Here is a 27202-nt window from a genome sequence, read left to right as displayed (position 1 = left end):
CCTGGGTAAACCCATCCCCCAGTGACCTGCTCTCAGTCATTGACAAAGACGCACTCTCTGATTGGCCGATCACGGCAGGACTGATGTCTGATGGGAATATAAAACAAACGCTAGAAAGCATCGGGATTATCCGCAAAAGAAGTCGGGTAAGAGGATCTAAAGCCGGTAAGAACAGACGGCAGAAAATTACAATCATAGAAGGACACAGACCGATGCCTAAACATATGAAGAAGCGGGAGAGTGTCCTGACTGAAATACGCTTTGAAAAATCTGAACGGGAGCAAACCCGGATGCCAAAGCTTACTCTCTGTAACGCGAGATCGCTGATAAAAAAGACTGATGAATATGAACTTTTGCTGAAAACCTTAGATGCAGACATCGGATGCGTTACTGAAACGTGGGCTCATGATAACATACCAGATGATAAAAAAAAATAACGGAGCTGCTTCATTGAAACAAGGTCGTTAGTTCAGGTCGTTTCTGGGAGCACTGTGGATGCTGACTTTCAAGCAGGCAAGTTCTCCATTGAGCATGGCTGCATCACCGCTTCTTCTCAAGTGCGAGTGAGTTCACATGAGCCATGAGGTCTTATTCCTCTTAGCACTGAGGTTACAACACGCATCCACTTACTCTCTGTCACTGCTGATGTTTCTAATGACGTTTCTGACGTCTTCTCAATGTGCTCTTTGCACCCAACAAGTGTCTCTTTCTGACTGTCGACTGTACGATGCGGATAAACTGGAAGACTTTTAAATGACTAACCCATTTTGTTTTGCTGTTTAATCATAAATATGCACACCTCCCACTGCTAATCTTTGTCCCTTCTGTCGGGATAGGCTAAACTAAATCGGCTGTCTGTACTACTGTGTCTTTCTTCAATCGAAGAGCTCCAATAGTGCCATACCTTCACTGCGACGCATATATAATAATATATAATAATAAAGAAGCATGCACAACATTTTCATTTTCTATGGTAGCTATTATAGAAATCCAGAAGTCTTCTGTAGTACTACTATAATTGGAGCCGTCTCTCTGGATGTCCGGAGTTGCACAATGTGATGATGTCACTGCTGATGATGTCACGATGTCTATGACATCACCGATGATGTCACAATGCCTGCGATATGATAGGATGTTGGATGTTGTGTTCATATTGTTACGGCTGTGCCGTTTCTTTTATTGTGTTGTCGTGGGGGTTTGCAGTTCAGTGTGTGAACTATGTTGTCCTGGTAGTTGCTCTTTGACTGTCTTCCTACAGAGATTGGGAACTGCTGTGATGAGGCTGTTGCAGATTGGCAGCTGATTGACACAGAGCCTTTATATGCTCTAGTCTGAAGATGGCAGATCAGAGGCAGGCAGTAACTGATCTGTGCAGTGCTCCTCTCATCCAGAACCTCTGTTTTGTTAACTGTTTAGTATTGGTTTAGTTTTGTTACCTCTGGTGTTGTGTTTATTTTAGTGCTGGACTCAACCATTTGTATTAGCTGCTGCTTTCTTCCAGCCTTATAACTTATGACGTTGGTGGTGATCAGGGGAGGGGGTGGGGCGAGGCAACTGCTCCAGTGATGATGAACAGCAGCTGAGGATGATGTCACAAATGTGAGTAATGATGTAGTAGCAAGGGCTCTATATACCACCACCACCACCGTGATGTCACTCGAGCAATTGTGATGTCATCAGTGATGTCACTCAAGCAATTGTGATGTCATCAGTGATGTCACTAAGGAGTTACACACGCTGAATGACGAGGGGCATGTACGCATGGGGTGTAGTCCAGGCAAAGTAACTCATTTTGGAGCCAAAAATAGAAGTAATTGTAAAAGAATTTTTTGCAGCTTAGATCATTTCTATGAGGTGTCCAGAACAACATACTAAAAGTCCTAAGAAATCCTAGTTGAGGAAATATGTTTAATTCTCATCAATCCAAGATGTGTGCCAGTAAGGCCAGACAACAATACACCCCAATGGGGCTATTTTTTTCCTTTACTCCTATCAAAATAAAATACAATGAAAGTATCCATGAAAAGTAAAATTTTTTGTATTACAAGTTTCTTTGAAAATGAATTTGAATATGCAAATGAGCTATACACTAATCGAATATAGGCTACCCAAAATATACCCGCATAGGAGTAAAGGAAAAAATGAAGCCTATCACAATCAAACCTCACACAGTGAAAGTATACATGAAAAGGAACTTTTTTGTTTTACAAGTTTCTTGGAAAAATCTATTTTAAATATGCAAATGAGCTCAACACTAGGCCTAATTGACTTGTCCAATAAGCCATAAAGTCACAAGTAAAACAGGGGCCAAATAACTAACACATTCATGTCTATTCAGTAAGTTAACCTATGCATAAACAAGATAAATTTGAAGTCACTTGCCACACTTACCTGGGTCACTTGCCACAAAAAGACTTATATTGACCTTAAGAATTGATTGCACAATCTTGCCTCCAGTTGCTTTCTAAATTATTATTTTTTATTTGCGAACAAGCCTAACCTAATGACATGACAGAAAGTCAGAATAGTCATCTTAGTCATTAGTAACGTGGTGAGATTACATTTTGGGCTGGTAGATTTACAAATAGGTATTGTTGGTAAGATTACGAGATAACAGGCAGAAGTCATTCTTACCAACTAAACGATTCACTCTCACACAGAAGACAGATGAAAAACCAGATAGACACACTTTCCAGACATTCCAGCTCTTTAAATAATTTTGCCAGACACCAAAACTGCTTCTCTTTTTGTAGTAAGCAAGTATTTCAGACCAGGCGGGCCACACATCAGACTTCCACCGTTTGTAAAGTAGCTTTGCAGTGTTATGAGAAGCTAGCAACAGCAATATCTAGGCTAGAAACCCAATCGGAACATTTTAAGTTACCAACTCCTTTCTAACTAGACATTTTACTGTAGACACATTTTGCTTAAGGTCAAAAAACTACTTTTCATCTTGAAGTAGCATCGCATAACCTACTAAAACGAACTAACGTTAGCTTGCTAGCACTAGCAAATTCTATTGGGCCTAATTTCATTGCTAGACAACACTGTTTTCTTTTCTTTTTTTGTTTATGCAGTGTGTAATGTATGTAAACAGGGGAAATGGAGAAGTGTAAAATATGTAATGAGTCATTCAGTGATGAAAACACATCGGTTGTTCTACAAGCAAAAGGCAGCAATGGTGTGAACCGTGCAAATGCTCAACGTGGAAGTAGCTTAGTGACAATTCCTGGAGACAGAGTACACATCGAATGCCGCCGCAGCTATTGTAAAGCAGAAAATATTGTACGTGATAATGTAATACCATCTTTGCAACAACCACAAATCAAACATAATCTCCGCTCAGAACAGAACTTCAATTTTCAAGAGCATTGCTTGTTCTGTGGACAACCAACTGAAATAGATAAGAAAAATAAGCACAGAGAGAAAATGTATATCTACCAAGTAAGAAGGACAAAAAACCAGCACTCAAAATAAATCCTTTTGGGTTGTTTTAATACCTTCAAGCAGCAGCAGCAGTGAGAATGAACGTTTCGGCGTAAGCCTTCCTCAGCATGGTTGACAATGCTGAGGAAGGCTTACGCCGAAACGTTCATTGTCACTGCTGCTGCTGCTTGAAGGTATTAAAACAACCCAAAAGGATTTATTTTGAGTGCTGGTTTTTTGTCCTTCTATATATTGTTTGCGCCTTGCACCGAAACTTTTTGAAACTTTTGAGGTACTACCAAGCCAGGCAGTTTTCAGGTTAGAGGCCAGTCTAAAAGCAGCAGTATGATTGGATGAAGACTGGGCCGATATATTTATCACACATATGAATGGTGTTTCTGCCTATGCAAATGAGGACATATTCAATTAGTGTGGAGCTCATGTGCATATTAAAATTAATTTTCAAAGAAACTTGTAATACAAAAAATGTTACTTTTCATGGGTACTTTCATTGTGTAAAGTTTCATTTTGATAGGAGTAAAGGAAAAAAATAGCCCCATTGGGGTGCCTGGCCTTATTGGCACACATCTCGGATTGATGAGAAATTAACATTTCCTCAACTAGGATTTCTTAGGACTTTTAGTATGTTGTTCTGGACACCTCATAGAAATGATCTAAGCTGCAAAAAATTATTTTACAATTAGTCTGTCGTAAAACGCTACTTTGCCTGGACTAGTGCTCTAAACTATGCTGTGTAGAGGTTAGTCTTCCATGATTGAAATTCAGTCAAAGACCACACTTCTTGTGGTTTTGCAGCACTGTGTTCATTTGCACACCAGTGCATTGGAAACAACAAGCAAAGCCACATGCAACACCTAAGCGGTACTGACGTGGGCTGTGGCTGGCCATCTCTGTGTTTGACAGACCACCAAGGCTGCTTACTCAGAACAGACCTGACTATATGGGCATCAACAGGATGTGCAGCTCGGGGAGAGGATGCTAATTTTAGTTTAGACAGTTTACCAGACAGTTTTAGTTTTAGTTTAATTTATAGTACAAATCAATATATAAAAGTTCTTGTTTTTTTTCTCCCAGTACAGTAAATGTAGTTTAAAAAAAAGTAATTCCTTCTCACTCCCTATAAAATAATGATACTGAATGAAATAATGAATTAATATTTTACAGTGGTAATTTTATAAATACATACATCTATCTATCTATCTATCTATCTATCTATCTATCTATCTATCTATCTATCTATCTATCTATCTATCTATCTATCTATCTGTCAATGATGATATATGATTATATAAAATGTAGTATGTGGACGATATTTATGTTTGTTTGTACGTTTAAATTCTGTGTCCGGTCACAGCTACGCCGTTTCAAGTGCGATCGGGCTGAAACTTTCAGCGGGTGTAAAGGGCACCAGTGCGGGTGACCTGACAGAGCCGGATTTTTTAATTAAGCTAATTAGCTAATGATGTGATGTCATCAGTGATGATGTCAAAAGTGATGTCATAAGGGCGCACACACACACAAGGAGGCATGGTCAGTGATGTCACACACACGCAAGGAGACGTGATGTCATCAGTGATGATGTCATCAGTGATGAGTCATCAGTGACGTGATGTCATCAGTGATGATGTCATTAGTGATGAGTCAGCAAACTGTCTGTTTCAGCCTTTTTTTCTCCCACTGATGATGTCATAGACATACAGTCTGCATTTTCACACATTATGTTATATTGTGATAAAATTGTATATATTATGTTGGCATTTTAATATAATCATATAGAATAAGGCTTAAATCTGCCCTGTCTGCAATTTGTCTCAGACAGTGTGGGTTAAAGTGTGAAAAGCAATTGACGTCATTATCGTGGAACTGCATTTTGACATTTACAGTAGGCTAAGCTTAACCAAGATGAGAGTTTCCGGCTGACAGGAAGAATGAATGTGTTTTCCCTGCTCATTCGTCACCTCACAGTGTGATCCGCTATCCGTGTAAGTTAATCCATTTGGATATTTTTCAAGAAATAACAAATTGCTGAAACGTTATAGAAATTAGCTTTTATCTTTATTCAAGATTCATTTTAATAACCATAGTGAGTTATCATATTACAAACTAGGAATGTGACTTAGTGCGGTAAGCAGCGCAGCGATCACATCAATAGCAGAAGATGGAGCAAACCGAAAATCTCAAATTTATCATACTTTGCTGAACTTATCATCTTTAGTTTTGTGCTCTTGTTTCCTAGAGATTCTAAAATGGAGAGTGCTTTCACTCAATCTGCGATCAACGGCACAATAAATGGCACAGTTCCTGACGATGACTACGACTACTATGATGGTGTTGATATCATTGAAAAATGTGTTGAGTCATCTCTCTCTCTCTCTTTGTCTCTCTCTGTCCCTGTCCCTCTCTCTCCCTCACTCGTTCTCTCTCTCTTTTCTTCCCTGTAGGCTCCTATAGGAACCACACTACGCCAAAGGGCTCTGGGCTGTCTTCCTCTGATTGTGGTTTCTATGGGTTACAGGGTGTGTTTGCTCGCCCCACGCCCCATATACCAGTCCTTTTATGCTATGCTAAAAAACAATCCACTAGATGTCGCTGTGTCTTTAGGTTAGGGGTAGGGTCAGGGTTAGGGTTAGGGTCAGGGTCAGGGCTAGCAATAAAAAGAAGTCACTCCAGACATGCGGGTATATATATATACTGTATATATATATATATATATATATATACAGTATATATATATAAAGAAAATAGAGGAAATGGTTCCTACATTAAACTGCTGCACAACAAGGTCTGTGGATTGTCTTGAGTAACAGGGTCATGATTTCTGGAAAATGACATTGCTGTTGAGTTTTTCTTTTGGGGGGGCCCTTTGAACACCACAAGCTGAGTGCCATCCAGTTCCATTGTATTGAGAGAAGGCAGAAATCTCTATGCCCGATTTCTCTAAAACTCTAAAACTTAAGGTGCACAAAGCACCTTAAGGTAAGATTTGCCTTAGAGTCCGAGTTAAGGTGTCCATAAAATAGAATCGGCTGCACATAACACCCTTAAATCTTGTGCTTATGTTTTCCTTCAAATATTTAACCTTAAGGAGAAGATTTAAGGGTGTTTTGTGCAACCAATTTTATTGGTTAACTCGGACTCTAAAGAAAATCTTAACTTAAGGTGCTTTGTGCAACCGGCCCCAGGCAACTAACACAAAACAATCTAGATGGATAAATAGCACTACAGGTGAGAGGAAAAATATGTATTTTGGATTTTAGGGTGAGCTGTCCCTTTAAGGCCAATTCAAATGAAAGCAACGCCCATTAAAGAACACGGCTTATTTCACTGCACTGTGGTCAATGACGTTGATTTTCAGTCCGGAAATATTTACAAAATGTGGCATCACAAATGATTGCAGAATGATTCATCTGCCAGCAGCAGAGCAATGTGTTGAGAGAAAAGTTTTATCAGTGTGATAGCATCAAAATTGTACAAGATGCAGTTATGAAAATTTACAGGTGTGTACTTGACATAAAAATGAAGGTGGAGTTCTAAGTGATCCGAGCAAGTCGTGGCTGGTGTCAGGCCCGGTTCCAGAACAAAATTCTTTGGGGTGCAAATAAGTTTCGAAAAATGGTCTCACTACAATGAAATGCTACTATGGGGACTAACATCACACATGAATACAATTGGGCTCATTGAATCCAAGAGTCTCAGCTTTCATACCCAATTTATGCAATTCCAAGACTATTTAGGGACCCCGGTATGCAGAAATATTCAAGATCCTAGATTCACTTTAATAGCCACAGTAAGTAATTAGATTACAAATGAGGACTTTTACTTTGTGCAAGTATGCAGCGCAGTGCTCATATCAATACTAGAGACAAAGCAATACAGAAAAACAATCTCACATTTTAAAGTGTCAAAAATAAAGTCATTTTTATAAGCATTAGCAGAATTACTAACACGTGTTCGACGGGATCCGTCCTCTAAGATGACGAGCGTGACAAAAATGTTGATGGGTGGTAAAAACAAAATGAAAGAAGAAAATCTTCATTAGTAACATCTCTCCTCCCCTGAGGTACCAACATTTCAGTCCTACTGAGAATTTTAAGGAAATAATTATACAGTTTCGTATAGAAATACATTTTCTCTTGAATTGAGAACTACTGAACTAGAAGGCAGGGGGAACATGCAAAACACACCCAGAGAACAGCCAAAATGAAACCAAATAGGAGAAGTGTGCATGGTGATGGATGCACCCACTTGCCATAGAGACACTGCGGAGCACGTCATCAAACCACACCCAAAACGGGGGGAAACAAAAACTCCCCCCCCAATCCTGGCGTTCTCTTATGTCGTGTGCATGGTTGCTTGCACACAAAGATTATATATAGCCTACAGATATGCCATGTATATGGCATACATACTGTGTGTAGCCTATATGTATATATATGCATACATACTGTCTGTTTTTGTTGAATTGTTTACACACCATGCAAGATTGTTGTTTTTAGTGTCTTATAAGCCTAGACATATAAGACTTATAAGGCTGGACACCCTGTGTGCATGACACTTGAATTAAATATCTATCTATCTACAGAAGATGAACACTCCAACTTACTACCTTGACAGCTAGATCCACATTTTTCTTCTCGCCAATTCTCAATGGCTTCCTTGTTTTGCTCGGGAGTACAAAAAAACTTTAATTTGCGATTTTTTTTACATTTGTTGTCTGCACACCCCCACCACCACACAACAGCTTTTAGCTATGTTTAATTCAAGGATAATGACGTTGGTATATGGGAGTGAATGGAGCGCTTTCCCCGTTATGGGCATGGCCTATTTCAGGCAGCGTCTCTATAGTGTGTCCATTAGTTTGATAGTGTGCCACAGTGTATCTGTTTTGTAGGTAGGCTATATTTTGTTTTTGTTTACTGAGTGATTGTCTACCTCCAACCCAGAGCCGTATAGATAGAAGAGTCCCGACATCTCCATTCACTCCAATAGACAATTTTTTTTACTCTCAAGAGTTCCAGGAAGTAAGGACCTGGGTTAAGCAGCACTGTCGAGTTGCAGCAAAATAGACAGTTTGTGTAGTACTCTGAAAGGGTTTTTCATCCCTTGAATCGAATTGTACATTATCAGCTTTATTTTAGCATGCAAAAGTAGCACGTGGATTGGCTAATGAGTCTCGCATTTTGGTCCTCCACTGACGCCACTCTCTCTCTAGAGGACACTACTCCAACCTAATTGATTTCAGCATCATTTCACAGTTCATTTGGCATAATGACAGAATAGTGTAGGCTATATAAAGAGTGATTAACTCACCTTTGTAATTGGTCCCTCCGGAGCACTTTGGGTGGACACAGTTTCTGTTTTCACATGTTGCACACTGTGAAACTGCTAAAATTCAGAAGGTGGCAGTAATGCACCAAAAACCTGTTTGCCAACCGCCATAAATCATCATCAGAAGAAGACGGTGGTCGACTGGTCGGTTTTGGTAAACATCTCGGCTGACCGTGTGACTGTGTGTGTGAGTATTAATTTCTCTTCACGAAACACCTTTCAGTCCGGTGTCCACAGCTAAATCTACTTCACTCTGCTCGTCAACGTGACTTCCTCTCGATGGAAGAGGATAGGAATACAGTACTGACTCTAGCCGCAAAACGCGACTATTTCACTCGAGTACCTCTCCCATCATAGTCGCGCTCGCCCGACCCCTTTATCGAGGGAAAGTTGCACATTTAGCGATCTACAAGCTTCAAACATGCACCAATCACTAATATAAACTACGCACCTTGTTGCCACGGATGTTGTCGAGCAGGCCGCGCTGAGGCCGCGCTTTGTTAACTCGTATTTTAAGAAAGTTTGGGTTATTTGTGTGTCCGGAAACATTATTTTCCCTTCTCCAACGACTCTTCTTCTTTTTTGCTGCTCACCGGTTCAACTGCTCAACTGCGCCACCGTCACAGAAACCTGTGACTGACAGAACGACACAGGGCAAACCCCATACTTGACACATGATGTAATACCCCATGATGCGGTGGCGCAGTTGAGCAGTTGAACCGGTGAGCAGCAAAAAAGAAGAAGAGTCGTTGGAGAAGGGAAAATAATGTTTCCGGACACACAAATAACCCAAACTTTCTTAAAATACGAGTTAACAAAGCGCGGCCTCAGCGCGGCCTGCTCGACAACATCCGTGGCAACAAGGTGCGTAGTTTATATTAGTGATTGGTGCATGTTTGAAGCTTGTAGATCGCTAAATGTGCAACTTTCCCTCGATAAAGGGGTCGGGCGAGCGCGACTATGATGGGAGAGGTACTCGAGTGAAATAGTCGCGTTTTGCGGCTATACTGACTCCAAACAAACCAGTCCTCATAAACGTTCATTTTGTTGGAATGCGTGCTGCTTGGTGGTCCCGATCTGTGCCGAACTGAGGCTTCAGGCTGGTGAAGTTTCAGAACGCCGCATAAAGTGTATTGCTTTATCGATAGTCACAAAACGGTCGCATTTTTGAATGGAGTTTGGTGCTCGTTCGGAAAGTGTCTCGCTCTGACAGTGTGTTTACACTGAAAACTTGTCAGAAACCGATTTGTTAAACAACGTTACTTACATCACCAGTTTTGGTGGTCTGATCCGCACACCAACTGTGGAGTAAATTGTCACGATTTTGCTGATCATGCTGTTAAAACGTATAACCAAGTTATCTCTGGTTTAAAGATAACTTGGTTAGGTTACATGCAGACAGTTACCATTTCGCATTATTTAATTCCGTGGGAATCCTGTTGTTTGACATTGACTTGATGGGATTAATGAGTTGATTTAATCACGATTATGCAATTTGTCCCTGCCTTTATATTGGATAATAGTCTGATAATAATAATAATAACTGATCAGGCGGTATTGTGTTTATGATTGGTTATCAATTCAATAGACCCTTCTCCAAAGGTGATCAACAACGTGAACTTGCTCTCGCATACCGCCCCCTTTTGACGTAATCCGGGGCAAATGCCACAAAACGAGTGTTTCCAGAGAGGTGTCCTGCGCTAGCAGAGGTGTGATGGACGGAGACAGCGCTGACAGTTCTCGGTAACTAGCTTGCTAATTATTCCAAGCATATTGTAGAGCCAGACTTCATTAATATTTCAGCCTATATAGTTAGTTGACCTAAAGCCCAGTGGTGTGTTGGTGGCGCTTGGATATGGCTACTCTAAGTCAATGCTCTCTGTTAAACAGACCAGTACATGCATACTGTATTTAGAAGTTACAGAAGGTCTGTCTGGAGAGTTTTTAAAAGACTATAATGTTAACTCAAATATAGCCTAATAGATAGGCTGCACTCAAGGGCGTAGTTGAGAGTAAACACAAGTTTTACCCACCTCTTTTAAATGAGGCAGAGAGAGTTGAATCACCTATTTCCAGATCACCTGTAGGCTATAAATCAATGAGGGGAAACAAGGTGGGTAAACTACTCACCGTGGATAGTTTACCCACCTCCGTATTTACCACTAACACCCGTGGCTGGCTGCACCACTGAATTATTTCTCTAAAAAGCTACTACAGCAATAGCATGTTGGATATTACGGGGAAAAGTCAATGGGCTTTTAGAATGAGGATTTCACTTAAATGCACCCAATAAGGTCTGTGGTTAACGAAAGTTTATGGGAGTGGTAATTTTGGTTCAGCAGGATTTTTTACAATTTATTTTAGAAAACGGCTTCAAAAGGCATAAAAGTGATTCACGTTCGTGAAGATTATCCTGCTGAATCCAAATTATACCACTCTCATAAACTTTTGTTAACCACAGACCTTATTTTATGCATTTAAGTGAAATCCCCATTCTAAAACCCCATTCACTTTTCCCTGTAAAATTCCTCCTTCCGCCTACAAAAAAATAAGTCGTCCCTGTGGTACTCTATTCCTTCACTCTCCTTGCCCTGTTAGGTACTGTAGTAATACTACTTACACTAGGCTATATGGGGACTAAGTGGTATATATACTCATTGCCGACTGAAAAATAAGTGGCTATACTACATATAGGCTACCTGCCTTGCTGCCTAGACTCAGAGCAGTCGTCTGCACATCCTGGACCTGGAGTCAGTCAGGCTGCCGTGTTGAGTCTGTGGGGCAAAGTCTGCTGCAGTAGTTACTGAGCCTGTGTCTTCACAGAGATTACATGAGTTACTGTATAGCCTGCCTCTTCACAGAGAGGACACATTAGTTTTAGTCTGAAGAACAAGGTCAGTGAAAGCATGTGTTGCAGGCCAGTGAGGACAGTCTAAACTCACACAGGGACTTGAGTCTCTTGACTTGAGACTCGTCCACAAAAGACTGGAGACTTGACTCAAGGTCCTTACACACCGAGCACGTTTTTTTCGTGCGATTAATTCGCACGTCAATAATATTTTCCGAACCTATATCAGTCAATGCAACCGTGCATACCAACAGCGAAGTTTCGCGGAGCGTTATTGCGGTGTTTATTTTTTCGAACCACGGTCGATTTTTCAGAAATTCGCTTCCGACGTGTACACATCTGTGGCTGTGATTGACAGGTGGGTCAAAACTCGCATCGCAATTTCGTGCCGTATATTCGCATCGCTCTTGATGTGTAAGGACCTTTAGGCTCGAGATTTGGGACTCGTGAAGAATCTGGTTGTATGCATTAAGGAGAGGATAAGGAGAATAAGGAAATGTCTACTAACAATAATGTCATCTAGCTCGTCAATGCTGATACTGTATGCCAGCCAGGCATGTCCAAAGTCCGGCCCCTTTGATCGATCTTAAGTGGCCCTCTGCTTGTCTCTCAAAATATACTATACAGTATGTGGCCCTCCTCCACACAGTATTAGTTAATCACGCAAGTTCAATTAGCATTTAACGATGAGAGCACTATCATACAGTTTGTAGACAAGCACCAAGTAGGAAGGAACAACACAGGCAGAACTGATGTTTTCAGATGTTAAACAAAATCCTTAGACTGTAGTACAATTGTATTGTTTTGTGATTTATTTTTTATAACCCATATGATGTGAGAAGCAGCTGGCCGGCCCCCCGGTGATTTCACATGATCTAATCTGGCCCCCATTCAAAAAGGTTTGGACACCCCTGCTGTATGCTAATAGATAAAGGAGTGAGGATAATACAGTACATACTTTGAATTCCTTAGTTTTAGCTGCAGTGTTCCAAACATGGATGGCATGCAGCAGATGATAGAACGCTCATCCATAAGCGACTTGAGACTTGACTTGGACTTGTGACCATAGACTTGAGACTTGATGGGGATTTGCAAAAAATGACTTGTGAGGATCTCTGCGACGAGGACAGTCTTAACTCCAGTGTGTGTCTCTCTGACAGGCGGGTGAGGCTGGGTGGCCTGCGGGTGGCGGTGGTGGGTGCCGGGGCGGCCGGGCTGTGCGCCGCCCGGCACCTCCTGGCGCGTCCCGGGACCTTCGCCGCGCCCGTCCTGTACGAGCTGAGCGGGCGCCTGGGTGGGACCTGGGCGTACGACGAGCGCGTCGGGAACCATGACAACGGCCTGCCCATACACAGCAGCATGTACAGAAACCTCAGGTACAGATGGGACCGTGTGTGTGTGTGTGTGTGTGTGCGCGCGCGTGTGTGTGGGAGTGAGTGAGTGAGTGAGTGAGAGAGACACAGTCAATATTAAACATTTGCCATCTGGAGGACACTTTTACTCCAAACCAGAGTGTCTGCAAATGTCTCAATTATAATAACTCTTTCCCCGCCAGCTACCACCAGCGGTTTTGATCATTTTCACTAATCTTTCAAGACCCACAGAATATATTGTTATATGAATATGTAATGAATACATCAAAAGAACAGAAAAAAATATTCTAGTTTCATTCGTTTTTTTTTTTTACTAACACTTGAATGTAGGTCATTTTCATCAAAAACGGTCATTTTCAGACACAAATCTGAGAAAACTGCATTTTTGTAAAAGAGTCATTTTCAAGGAACCGAATCCATTGTCTCTGAGGGCAGATACTGTCCAGTGTTACATCGAAATCAGCAGAACATTTGCATCAGCGCCCCTCTGTGGTCACAGATTTCGGTGTAACGCCGACATCTAGGACATTTCGGACAATTCTGTCAATGGCAGGGAAGCGTGTCAGGACTCAGGATCAATTAACTGCATTTCTAGTGCTTTTATCCAAAGAGCTTTACAATGCCCACATTCACACACAGTTACGGCGGCAAGCTGGCACAACCATCGTGAGAAATTTGGGGTTCAGTATCTTGCCCAAGGACTAGGGTTGAGCGATGTCTACCAACTTGAATCATCACGATGTCCAGGGAAGCAAATCGATGATAGACGATGGCATCATTATTGGTGGGGGGGGGATGGTTATACTATTTAATATTGCTGTTATTAGATTAACTGCAGAATTGTGTCTGCGAGAGTGTGAATGAGACTGTGTTGCTGGCTTTTCCCCGCGGCGCACCCAGACATTTATGCAATGCGCGCCGCACACGGCTCTTATACTAGACATCACGATGTTACGACGGTGGGGGCTGAGACCATCGGCTGTGCCCGACATCGTCCATCCCCCCCAAGCCTACCAAGGACACTTCAGCGTGCAGACTGGAGGAGCTGGGGATCGAACCACCGACTTCTTTTATCCAAAGCGCTCTAACTCCTGAGCCACAGTTGCCCCACATCATGTCATACTGTAAGTGACATAAAATCTCGTCAGTAGTGGGGAAAGAGTTAATTTGAGGTCTCAATTTGTTGTGCCGGTTTATTTAGATTTTATTGCAACTATAAAATTAGATAAAGATTGTTGTAGAATGGAATTTAACAGCCAAAAGGTAAACAGTGGCCTTGTGGTTTGAGTGTCCGCCCTGAGACTGGGAGGTTGTGAGTTCGATCCCCGGGCCAAGTCATACCAAAGACTATACAAATGGGACCCATTGCCTCCCTGCTTGGCACTCAGCATCAAAGGGTTGGAATTGGGGGGTTAGATCACCAAATGATTCCCGAGCACGGCACTGCTGCTGCTCGTTGGGACTTTACCTTTACAGTGAACCACTTGAAGAAAACCACTTGTGATCAAAAACTGAGCCAGGAGTGGTTAGAAGTCATCTTAAATGTTGTATTAACATAGATCTTGGCCAAGAGATGCACTCTTGTATATTCACAAATGGATAAACAGGTAATTTACATGCAATGAACAGAAAGTCAAAGATACTTATAGGGCACGTATCAGATGACATCTGTTGAGATACATTTTGAAGGCAACTCTAGTAGACAACCTATCTGTTATTCTGGCCCTGTACAGGGCACAGTGGGAGATAGAGAGGAACTGCAAATGTAGGCTACAGGTTATCTGAATCTTGTGTTTGTTTGTCTGTGTATGCATCTAAAACTATGTGTAACTTAAATGAAAATGTATATGAATACATTAACTACTGATTGTCTAAATAAAAGCTAATGCGATTTAAAATTTTACACATCAAAGATATTGACAGATTCTTCACAATACCTGCAAGTGTTTTATATACTCCTACTCAATCAGTGTTTCTATTTCTTTTATTGAAGCTACCAACAACAATGTACTTTTTAACCATTATGTAAACTCAGAGTATTTCAGATTTTACTCCTGCAATTTGTGCACAATAATGAACAAACAAGAGAAATGATTTAGCCCCCCCCCCCCCCCGCCCCCCCCTTCCTCCCCTCAGGACCAACCTGCCCAAAGAGGTGATGATGTTCCCTGACTTCCCCTTTGACCCCCAGCAGCCCAGCTTCCTGCCCCACCAGGAAGTGCAGCGCTACCTTGAGAGTTACTGCCGGAGCCACGGCATCGGGCCACACGTCCGGGTAACCCGTCCACCCGCTGGGGCTCCGGGCCGCAGCTTGATTTGGACTTGGCAGGCAAACTATAACCTTGAGCAGAGACGTTTCAATATAGAGACACTGCAACTTCCAGTCACTCCCCGTATATCTGTGTCATGTAGGTTTCTCTACTGCCACACCCACTCAGCCAATGAAGTTTCATACCATTGACAGCCAGCCAATCACAAGCTGATCACCACGAGTTCCATTTCTTACTATTGGCGGAGCCTGGAGTGCAGTGTCTCTATTATTGAATTGTCTCTGCCTTGAGTATATTTAGAATTGTTATATTCACCAGTGGTTGGGATTAAAGGAACTGATTACTTCCCAAAGTTCAGTAAATACTTGATCCCAAATATGTTGATCCAGTTCATTAGTTTCAACCAATTAACGACTAGGCCCACTGTATATTTAGTATGTTAAGGAAAAGCCCCACAGAAATTTGCCATCAATGACACCAATTGTACTTAGCCAATTCCCCCTGCTGTCCCGGTCATGGCTCCACCCCCTCTGCCGATCTGGGGCGACTTGTAGACTAGCACATGCTTCCTCCGATACATGTGCAGTTACCAGCTGCTTCTTTTCACCTGACAGCGAGGAGTTTCACCGGCATAGCGTAGCACGTGGGAGGATCATGCTATTCCCCCCAGTTCCCCTCCCCCCCGAACAGGCGCACCGACCGACCAGAGGAGCCACTAGTGCAGCGACCGAGACTCAAACCCCACTGGCTTCCCACCCGCAGACACGGCCAATTGTGTCTGTAGGAACGTCTGACCAAGCTGGAAGTACCGCTGCCCGGAAGTGAACCCGGGTCTCTGCGGTGGTAGTACTCAGTACTCAGATGACCCCCAAAATCAAAATTTTTGATTTCACATATTTCAATGCCTAAAAAAATGCAAAAAGAAAAAAGTTTAAGATTGATTTGACATGCCAAATATCAGATTTACACTGGATCACTGCACAGTGCATATATTATTGAAAGTGAAGTTCTTTTGAATCCGATGATACCAAGCATTTGATATAACTCATAGTTTTTGATACAGCCTTTTCTGTAACATAGGCCTACTATATTTAGTCATTAGTCACATAGGGTTACTCATTTTATCATTTTCAAATACAAAAACAGCAACCCCTTGTGACCAATGACTAAAAAAGGATGTTGAGAAAAACTTGCTCTGTAGCTTCATAGCTTGACCGAGTTGGGGGGAAATCAATGAATTTGTGCTTGGCTCAGCTGGTAGTACTGTAAAGGAAATGATCAAATTCCACTGTGGACGTGAACATTGGAGACCAGAAGTTTGGGGTCGAAGTGAATGTAATCAAATTAAATCAATCAATCTTTCCTGTCCGGTGTGGCAGTTCAACACAGTGGTGAAGGATGTGACGCCTGTCATCACGGAGACGAGGATGACGTGGGAGGTGACGTCGTCCAATGAGACGGGCTCTCAGAAGACAGAGACCTTCGACTCAGTCTTCGTCTGCAGTGGGTGAGACGGACGCCCAGACTCATCTGAATTCATGCTGCGGAACTTGGAAGTTTCAACTCGAGATTTCCGACTTCCGACATCATTGAATTCACACTGTTTTTAAGTCTGGGTTAAAAAAAAACATACACAGCTAACTCATTTCATTAGTAAAATAGCGGTTGAATTCAACAAATTGCTATAATCAGAGCGAAATATAAACAATATCAACACATTACACCTCAAATTAGGTCACTTTGGTGACGTCAACTCTGACAAACCGGAGCTCTGAAATGATACCCAAATTTCCGACCTCCACAACCGTTCAATTCATTATTTTACAAGTCGGAGATCTGATGATGTCACTGATGATGTCATAGACATTGTGACATTTGTATTTCACCTGCATAATTTTTCCTCTTTTTGAATAGTTTATATTATTTCTATTTGAATTTTGTATTAGTAAATAAAGTAACTTTTAATCCTATTCAGTATTTCTCAAGGGGAAAAATGTTTTGAGAAAAATCTGAAAACATGCACATAGTAATACATTTGTAAAGTTACAAATATCCCCCCCTCCCCATCCCATAAATCACCCCACAGCCCCCTGTGGGTTCCGACCCCCAGGTTGAGAACCACTGGTGTAGATGTCCTGACCCTGATCTTCTCTCTGCTCCCTCATCAGACATTACTCTGACCCGTACATCCCAAACATCCCGGGGATAGAGAACTTCAAAGGTACAATTAACTAATTCATCTGTTTACTACTTCTAAAATGCTCCATACATAAGATACAAACACAACATGTAAAACCTGAAGTAGCTGCCTGTTAGCATGAGCTAACGGTATGAAACAACATGGATTTACCATCCAGTCCAGCTGCTGTCGTTTTTGAGTCGGACCATCTGCTCATATCTCACGTCTCATTCCAGCTGTTTTCACCGCTTTTCTGAAGTTGTTGTGAAATTCCCGTCCTGAACTAAGCTCCACCCACTCCCTACTGGAACTTGAATTCCTTAGTCATTTTTCCATTGACATTTCAGAAAATCCTTTTAAAAAGAGTTTTACTTGGACAAACCAAGTGATTCAGCTATATTCAGAATCATGAGAGACAATAGAGAACATTTCACTCTGCGGATGTTGGTCAGAGTGAAATGTTCTATGGTCTCTCGTGATTCTGAATATAGCTGAATCGGTTGGTTTGTCCACGTAAAACTCTTTTTATAAGCATTTCAAGAAACATCTATGGGGAAAAAAATGAATGGGGGAATTTCCCTCCCTAGGGCCCATGTAGCCTGGGTAAACCCATCCCCCACGTGACCTGCTCTGGGAACTGAGAGAGCAGGTCACGTGGGGGCTGGGTTTACCTAGGCTAGGGCCCATGGGCAACCCGGAAGAGGGCGTGACTTAGGCACTCTACAGACTGTATAAAATATGGACGTAGCCATCGTGACATCACCCATTGGTTTGTGGACTCCCGTTTTGAAGCATCGAGTTTGACTTTTTGACCGTGGCAATATTTTTTTCTTTTTTTTTTGCTGCACGGTCACTGGACAGGCGACCTGTCAATCACGTCCCAAAACATAGTCTGTTTTATCATATATTTTACTCGGAATGGGACCATAGTTTTTTTATGATCATGCTGTAGTGAAGAATACTTGACACTAGTGATTGAGATCATAAACTCATTATTCGGACAGTGTTTACTGAGGTAATAAATCAAGTGAGAATTCTGGTCATTTTCCCATTGACTTCTAAACAGTCAGACTTCTTTTTGTAGCCATCGACTGTATAAACAGGTGAGTTACATAAAAATTAGCTATAATGGTGAAATTAGCTATAACCGTGTTTTTGTTTTTACCAGGCTGTAAACATGTTTATTTCTGCTCTAAAGTCGGGCATTTTAACATGGGTGTCTATGGGGATTGATTGGCTTTTGGAGCCAGCCTCAAAATGGCCATTCGAGGAACATTGACTTAATTTTTCAGCCACTAGAGGTTGCCAGTTGCTGGAGCTTTGCCTTCTTTAACTACCGGTAGCTCTAAAGCAGCGCTCAGCCTCTTCCCATTCGTTCAGATTTTCTCATAATTGATCAAGCGAGATGTTGTTAAAGCAGTAAACTACCTGCTTCTTCACTTGACGTTGTGGGACATGTGACCTTCAGCAGCTGAAAGATCTGTCAAAAGTGTCTCCCACACACTCCCTCCCTCCTCTCTGTTTCCATAATATCCCTGATTGATGTAATTATTATTTGTGTCTGTTGCCTGTTGATTGTTATCTTGTTTTCTGTGTACCGGTACTCATATTGTTAGCATCTTTGGGTCAATGAAAAGTGCTATATAAAATAAATTAATTATTACTATTATTATTATTATTATTATTAAAGTGAGATTGGTGATTCCTCAGCAGGTAAGGTTAGTTTAGCTGTTAGCATTTATGCATGGTGCTTTTTGACAGTGGCTTTGCTGCGTGTTTAGTCAGAAATGTGCTCCTGTTTTTGTTTCCCTCAAAATGTTGCTTATTTAAAGTCTATCTCTCTCTCTGTCTGTCTGTCTGTCTGTCTACCTGTCTGTCTGTAGGCACGGTGCTGCACAGTCACTCTTACAAATACCCGGAGCCTTTCTCGGGACGCTCTGTGGTGGTTTTGGGAGCTGCAGCGTCAGGAATCGACATTTCTTTTGAACTGGCCGGAGTCGACGCCCAGGTACCAAAACAGCAAACTGGTTGGAAAGGCCAGTTGAAAGCCCCGCCCCCTCCAGTCAGTTTTTTCTACCTGTTTCACCGTTGATGTTCGATGAAAGCATTTGTGCCAAAGAGCTTAGATTGATAAGAACCGAAGATTGTTCCACTCATGTTCCACTGCAACATAATGACTGCATGCGCTGTTGTAAAATAAGCAGAACAGCTTCTCATCTTGTCTGCAGTATACTCTTTGCCTGCGATAAAAATGGAAGTAGCGGCCATACTGTTCTGGTCATATCTCCGTGACAAACGTGATTTTAGAAGCCAAAATCTCGCTCATTGTCAACAAACCGGCCAACAGATATAGGCCAGTAAATCTGTGGAAAAAAACACCTAACCGAGAACAAATTGATAGAAAAGGTTTGTCAATGGATTCTGTTGCCATTGGGCATGTTAAATAACATACTAAAAGTTTAGCAAAAGGACAATTCAGGAAAGGGGTCATTTTCAAGATGGTGTCTGAGATGGAGCTTAAAATGGTTTATCTCAAATGGCCTGCATTTATATAGCGCTTTCCACACCATCGGGAGCAAGGAGGGTTAGGTGTCTTGCCCAAGGACACAACGACGGCAGCTGGGAGGGAGCGGGGATCGAACCGCCAACCCTTGCGTCATTGGCCGACTCGCTCTACCTCCTGAGCTAAAGCCGCCCCTATCACAATTACTATTCAACCTAGAAAGGTGGTTTTGGTGTCTAAAATTACCATCAGTTAATTATTTATTGACAAATCCAAGAGGGGGCCCCAAATTCCGGTGAATAGGGTAAGATTTTTAACTGATATCATCAGGAAACTTCCCAAGTTTTTTCAATGGATTCTGGTACTAATGTGCATGTTAAATAACATACTACGGTAGTCTACCAAAATGAAAATTCCGGAAAGGGGTCATTTTCAAGATGGTTGAATAGTAAAAGGAGACACCTCTTCCTTTCTTCTTCCACAAGCAAAAGATAATAACACCAGTGGCATTTGCAACTTTCTAATTCCCGATTAGAAGTAGCTATATTAGGAAACCATCTAAGTAGTGCGCAAGAGTGGTGTGAAAATGGTTGGCAAACACTGCTTTGTTTCAGCTAGGCTATCTGGTTTGTATATCTGCAGTCCTAGCTCGCACGCAGGCGCGGAACGTACTGTACGTGCTAGTTGACCGTCGGCTGTCGTCTTTGCGGTGTGTTCAAGTGCAACTTTTTGGCTCCGAAAAAGGCGACGTGAGGCGACGCAACAGTCAGCCTTCGTTGCCTTCTAGTTCTCCCCAGTGTGTCAGCCCCTTTAATGTGGAGAAACACTAGAACAAACTATAGTAATACAGTATTATTTAATATGAATATATTAATAGTGGTGTCTGCTGATGATTTATTATTAATACTGGTGACTGCTGATGATCTGTTGATGGGAAAATGATACACAGAGCAACTTTAAAAGGAAAATGTCCCCCCCCCCTCTCTCTGTCTCTGTCTAGGTGACTCTGAGTCACAGAAATCCTCCCCTGCCCTTCCCTCTTCCCGCTGGGATTCAACAAGCCGCTGCAGTCATTGCGGTCGAGGAAGACGGCCGCCTGCGCTTCCAGGTGAAACGAAGGCCCAATCCCAATACACCCTTTGCGCCTACCACTTAGCCCTTAACCATCCGTTTTGCCTGTTCACAAGTAGGAACAGGTTAAAAAAAAGTTACAAACAAATGTGAATATCCGAGTTTAATATAGATACAAAAGACTGTGGATGTGTGGAATTAGTTTGTGGCAGGATTTCAGGAGAAGATCGCATCGCTATTTGTGCCGGGGACGTCCAGGGAATCTCCCCGGCTCCCGGTGCGACTGTCAGCCGAGGCAGGCTGTCTGCGTGCGGCTACGCCCAGTGCAGAGAGCGGGGACAGTCTGGAGGAGGGAGAGATCCATGAGAGACACATAGCAATCTTTGCTAATAGCGTTTTGAAATGCGTGTTTCAATAATGCCATCCAGCGGTCCTTTGTATCTACATTAAAGGAAGATATTCACTTCTTTTTTTGACGTTTTGGTCCGTTATTTGCAACTATTTTAACATATTTTAACCCAGCGAAAACCCTGTAAATGGGATGGTTACATCTCCTGGTCATAACCCAATGACCAGAATAAAATGTTGGCATTTTACATGTCTGAAAACCAGGATATGAACAATATCAACGTAAATTTGAATATTATCCTACTATAGCCTACTATGTTATAATCATGTTTTCCAGTCACTCCTGAGCAAACCAGGCAACTAATAAAATAGTATATTGTTTAATAAAACCTTTTGTACAACAGTTATCTCCTGAATTTAAATAGTTGTAGTATAGTATGTCTCAGGAATTTCATTATTTAATTTGTGGAAATATGAATGAATAATATGACAAAATACTGTATCTGAATCTGCAGCGTTCATTCAATCTGTTTGTACCAGAAATAGCTTTATTATGCCAGTTTGGCAAAATTATGACATAATGAGTGGTATCCCATTTCAACCCCTACCCCTTGTGACTGTTTTGAAGGGCAAGGGGCAAAGCGAGGGGGCACTCGAAAACGAGGGGTAGGGGTACAAATAAGAAATGGGATTGGGCAGAAGACTATCTTACAAATAAAGTTCTGGATTTTGAAATTGTCATTGTGCAGGAACGCTGCTAACAGACTGATGACTCATTTCTGATTTGTAAGATGAAACTTGGCGTCTGTGGTTGCAGGACGGCTCGTGGGGCGCGGCCGAAGTTCTGCTGCTCTGCACAGGATACAGATTCACCTACCGCTTCCTCCGGCCGGGGCAGCTCGGCCTGGAGGTCCGGGACCACCTGGTGACGCCACTCTACTGTCACATCATGCCGCCCGCCTTTCCCTCGCTCTTTATCATCGGCATCTGCAAGATCATCTGCCCCTTCCCCAACTTCCACTGCCAGGTGAGCAGAGGCGCTGTTATGATGATGATGACGCAGAAATAACTCCATAATGACATGAACAGCTGCACGTCTGTGTGTGTGATTCAGAAAAAGAGACACCTTCATATTCAAAGATTTGAAGCTTCCCTTCAAGATTTGTTTAATTCTCTACCATTCAGAAACCTGCTGATATTTACTATGCATTTATCCTTTAACCTTTTAAGATGTGTACTGTTCCATAGACACTTTCTGGCCCAGACTCTGTTTGGGAACAAGAACTTACGCTTACTTGCGTAAACCCGATGATCCGAGTCAGTGGCGATTTTAGAATCTTTTGGGCGGTGCTCAAGCAGACCTAACTTTCATCTCAGCACCCCGAAAAATAATAATATCCCCAACGGACCCGACGGTACCGTGTTTGACGAGCGTGTTTGTTTTTCTCGTGAGCTCTTTAAGCTAGAGCTCTACAAATACGTAGGTGGTACGATGCATAACCTTATAACATTTCACTCAGACCGCAGACACACACAAAAATAAATCTGGTTTATTTTATTGTTGTTTTGTTTTGGTCCGAGTGAAATGTTCTATGTCTATGGTCTCTCCTGATTCTAAATAAAGCGAAATCATTTGGTTTGACCAACTAAAACAATTCTTATAAGCATTTTACGAAATGTCTATGGAAAAATTAATGGCTGATTAAATACCTTGGTACGGATGCTGAACCTGGAAGAGGCCGTGACTCTGGTACTCTAATTTCACTGTTCATGACAACTGTAGGGGTGGTTATGAAACTCGCCCGTTTATACTTTATATGGCTTAGGATTCATGACCTCAGTCAACACCTTCCTGATGAGTTTATGGTCTCAATCGCTAGTTTCAAGTCTTCTTCAATACAGCATGATGTTCATTTAGTATTTACCAGGTTTTCCATGACCGTCCGTGCGATCCCTGTTTTATACAGTCTGGTCTGCCCCCCTCAGGTGCAGTTTGCTCTGGGCGTGCTGGACGGCTCCGTGTCTCTCCCGTCACGGGCTGACATGGAGGCTTCGGTGCGTGGGGAGCAGAGGGAGCGTGCGGAGCGAGGCGTGGAACAGCGCCACCTGCTGAAGCTGTCTGACGACCAGTGGAGTTACTGCGACGCACTCGCCCGTCGCGCCCACTTCCCCCCGCTCGCCCCCGTCACACGCAGCCTGTACGAGGAGGTGTGGCGGCAGAGACGCCTCCACCCACAAGACTACAGGAAACTCAACTACAGGCTCGTCAGCGACTCACAGTGGGAGCTGAGGGAGTGACGCGCAGGAGAGGAGGCCGAGATGGGGACTTGGACTTAAGTTGCACACACAGTGACATGAGACTGAACTCTGACTCCAGATTTGGGACTCGTGAACAATCTTAATTTTTGTATTTTTTGGTGCATTAACATTAAGGAAATGTCTACTAATAATAATGTCAACTAATCAATGCTGCTACTGTATGTGTATGCTAATAGATAAAGGAGTGAGGATCATACAGTACATGCTTTGAATTCCTTAGTAGCTAAACTATGCAGTGTTCTAAGCAGACCGGACGGCATGCAGCAGATGATAGAACGCTCACCCATAAGAGACTTGACTTGGACTTGTGACCATAGACTTGAGACTTGACTGGACTCTAGCTCAAAGACTTGAGCTTTGACTTGGACTCAAAGACTTGAGCCTCAACGTGGACTCTAGTTCAAACACTTGAGACTTGCCTTGGACTCTACCTCAAAGACTTGACTTGAACTTGCATAAATGACTTGTGAGCGTGCAGCCTAAAAATACCAAGATATGATTTTTCGTCCATAATATTGCCCAACTCTTTGCCAGAGGAAGTGTGCTGTAGCTCACCCAGATAAACATATGGATGTGGTGGAGAAGGTTGTTGGTTAAATCCCTGCATCAGACTCTGTCTTCAGAAATGTTAAAAAGTATAAGCTGCTGACTGTAAGACACCAGTAGTGATGTTTCTTTATCATCAGTGGTTTGAACACTGATATCGATAAGCTGATGAAGAGGGCTGGACAGTCCCCCCCCCCCACCTCTCACACTTCTTAAGACAGGTTTTCTCAGAGCTTTGCAGTCTTTCGTCTACGTGTCCACTTTCAAAACTCTCCAACTGAACTCAAACGCACAACCTCAAAACGGTCATGCAGCTGTGAAAACTCTGCGCCACTGAGTCTGACACGGTGGTCTTTCCTGTCAGGGCTTTTCAGTCTTCACTTGGGAAGTTCTTCAAAGTCCAAGCAAAGCATGGTCTGTGTTGTGAATGTCTGGGGTCACTAGAGGTTTATGAGGTCAAAGTGGGGTCACAAGCCAAAAAAGTTTGGAAACCTCTGTACTCCACACTAAAAATGTGTTTGTAATCATCTTTTCCTCGCCAGTAACTTTTCTGTCAGTTACTAGTCACTATTGTCATTTTAGAAAATACATTGCCTCCAAAAGAAGGAATATAATAGCATATGGCACCATCTTGTTTTGGGATGTGCTTGGTCTTGTTTGTCTGTATTTGTCTCCTTTGTAAAGCAATTTGGGGTAAACCTGTTACAACCGTTTCACAAACAAATGTGATGTCATTCAATGAGACAGGAAACAAATATTCAAGTACCGGTAAGTGAAACTCAGTGAAATTCCCCTCTGACCTCAGCAATGGTATTTTATTAGGTGCATAGTTCAAAGTTTGTGGGATGAGTAGGAAAAATAGTCAACAAACAAAAACAGTGTAAACATCACCGTTTCCCCAACAACAACAAAAAGAAACTTCACAGCTTTAAGACTGACAAGTAAAACTGAAAACCATTAATCACATGTAACATGTTATTATCACTAGAAACTTGAACAATCTAGTTTTATACCTTACAGCTTAAACACATTATAAAACAGCTAAACTATCAAGATCGATTAAGCCACGATTTACTGAGACAGAAAATCTAAATCCTGGGTATTTTTGTAGATTTTCACAGCCTGTTGTTCCCTTAAAGTGAACAGCAAAAATGAAAGTGGCGTTAATCTTAAAAATGGTTGGATGCTGACTGACCGATTGTCAGAGCAATGTCTATGCTTTTATTATTTTACTCGTATATGGTTTAAATTGCTCTTTCTTTGCTGTTTTGGGAAGGAAAGGAGATGAATTCAAAAATATTCAGTGTTAAATGAATTAAATGTAAAAATAATATATAAAAAAATGTTGAAGTTTCCCTTCATAGTTTTTCACTTTTAATGAGGTGCAGTTGAGAGTTTTAGTTCTACAAGCAGCTCAACGAGGTTTAACTCAACCAAGTAGATTGTTTCTGTTTAATTAACTGATTGGTTGAATTAAACCACAGAGGCTGGAAACAATCACAGTTTTTCTGACCAAGTAATATTAGACTGAAGCCCAGTGAAGAAAACAGGAGGTGAGAGTCATCGCCATTTATATTCTGACCAGATTTCCTTCTATGCCATTCAGGTTTACCAGTTAATTGGCTTTCACTCTGGAAAAACTCGGTAGTTCTCTACTCTAGTTTAACTCAACCACTGAGATTACACCTGCCTCTGAGATATGTCTATCACTAAAACTCCAATCTGCTGGTGGGATTTGAGAGTTCTGAACATGTAAACTGCCCAGCACAGCTTTAGATGCATCTGAAACACAAACAGAAATGTCCATCTGTCTGTGAGGACCTCCATCCAAGCTGACAGAGCAGGAGAAAAGGCACTAACACTGTGGAGATGGTCCTGTTGCTTTATGGCTTTCAGGTCCCAGAGACGAGACCATGATCCTCTACCGACGTCCAACACCAGATGAGAGAAGTCACTGGGGGGGGGGGGGGGGGGGGGGGGGGGGAAATAAATAAAAATCCTCATTTAACCTAATTTTATTAAACTTCATGGGAATTGCCTGAATGAGAACTTTGTATTTTTGCACTGATGAGTAACCTTTTACAGTGCACACTATAGAACAATATGGTATATGCTGTGGAGATTTGTTATTATGTGTTTTATTGTGTTTTACAGGAAATTTCCCTTCGGGGGGACAATACAGTTTGAGTTGAACTGGATTGAAAAAATGCCCAACTCAGTATTCTTATTTTTAAATCATAGCTTAGAGATTATCTGTGAACAGCAGTCCTCATGTGCTGGTAAAGCAAGAATAATTTCAGGCGTGCAAACTTGTCACCTTTCGGTGAAATTCACCGTTTTGAATCCAAAATAGTGAGTATGATTCATGCTGTCGCTAGCTGCTTTGGTGTCACTTCAGATTTCAATCTGCTAACGTTAGATCTGCTGAAGTAAAAAAACAACTATTTTGAAAATATTTTTTACTGTGGCATGTCATGATGAGTAGACAACGTAAAAAGTCATGGAGGGGATCTGAGTTCCAGCAAGAGGTGGGGTCAGAATGATAGATGAAACATGACATGCATAGCAAAAGTTGGTCTCTTTTTAATACAGCCATGCCCTCTAGTGGCAATATTTGGAGTGCCATCTGACCGTAGACCGTGCAAGTCTAGTGATAGTCATTGCTTTCACTACACTCCTGGCCAGGCGGAGAATACTATTGGCTTTTGGAATCCCCCAAACCCCCTGCGTTCTCTGTATGGCTAAAAGATGGGATGTTTTTCTTCACTTTAGAAGAAAAAAAATTCATTCAGAAACAGTAACAACTGTTTTTTCAAGGTATGGCAACCGTTTGTTGATTATTTTTATCCCCCCAGAATGAGTTCTCCTCACCTTTTCCCCCCCTAACCAGTTTGCATGCCTGAAAAATAGTCCTAATAGTGCTGATGATGAAACCACTCCACTGCACACTGACATGCTTCAGATCCTTTA

The 27202-nt window shown here is 42.0% G+C and overlaps 2 protein-coding genes across 3 annotated transcripts in view; one reads left to right on the top strand and one right to left on the bottom strand.

Annotated features, from left to right (window-relative positions):
* Nucleotides 1-10489: 10489 nt before the first annotated feature.
* On the top strand, nt 10490-26007 carry LOC310792391 (uncharacterized protein; the record flags this gene model as incomplete). Its single annotated transcript, XM_083654107.1, has 9 exons — nt 10490-10518; nt 12784-12999; nt 15133-15271; nt 16646-16773; nt 17435-17487; nt 19329-19453; nt 20949-21056; nt 22185-22394; nt 23354-26007. The coding sequence occupies 9 exons, from the start codon at nt 10490-10492 to the stop codon at nt 23663-23665; spliced, it is 1320 nt and encodes a 439-aa protein (XP_083510233.1). The 3' UTR covers nt 23666-26007.
* Nucleotides 25060-27202, bottom strand: part of LOC310791910 (uncharacterized protein) — a 36482-nt gene continuing 34339 nt past the window's right edge. For both annotated transcript variants that reach the window (XM_083653590.1, XM_083653591.1), the window contains one exon: nt 25060-26186. The gene's annotated coding sequence lies outside the window, so the exon portion shown is untranslated. The remainder of the gene's footprint in view (nt 26187-27202) is intronic.

Source organism: Poromitra crassiceps, assembly GCF_964638095.1.
Source record: "Poromitra crassiceps genome assembly, chromosome: 17".
NCBI classification, from domain to species: Eukaryota; Metazoa; Chordata; class Actinopteri; order Beryciformes; family Melamphaidae; genus Poromitra; species Poromitra crassiceps.
Note: the sequence above shows the minus strand (reverse complement) of the source record. Positions and strands in the feature narration are given on the sequence as shown.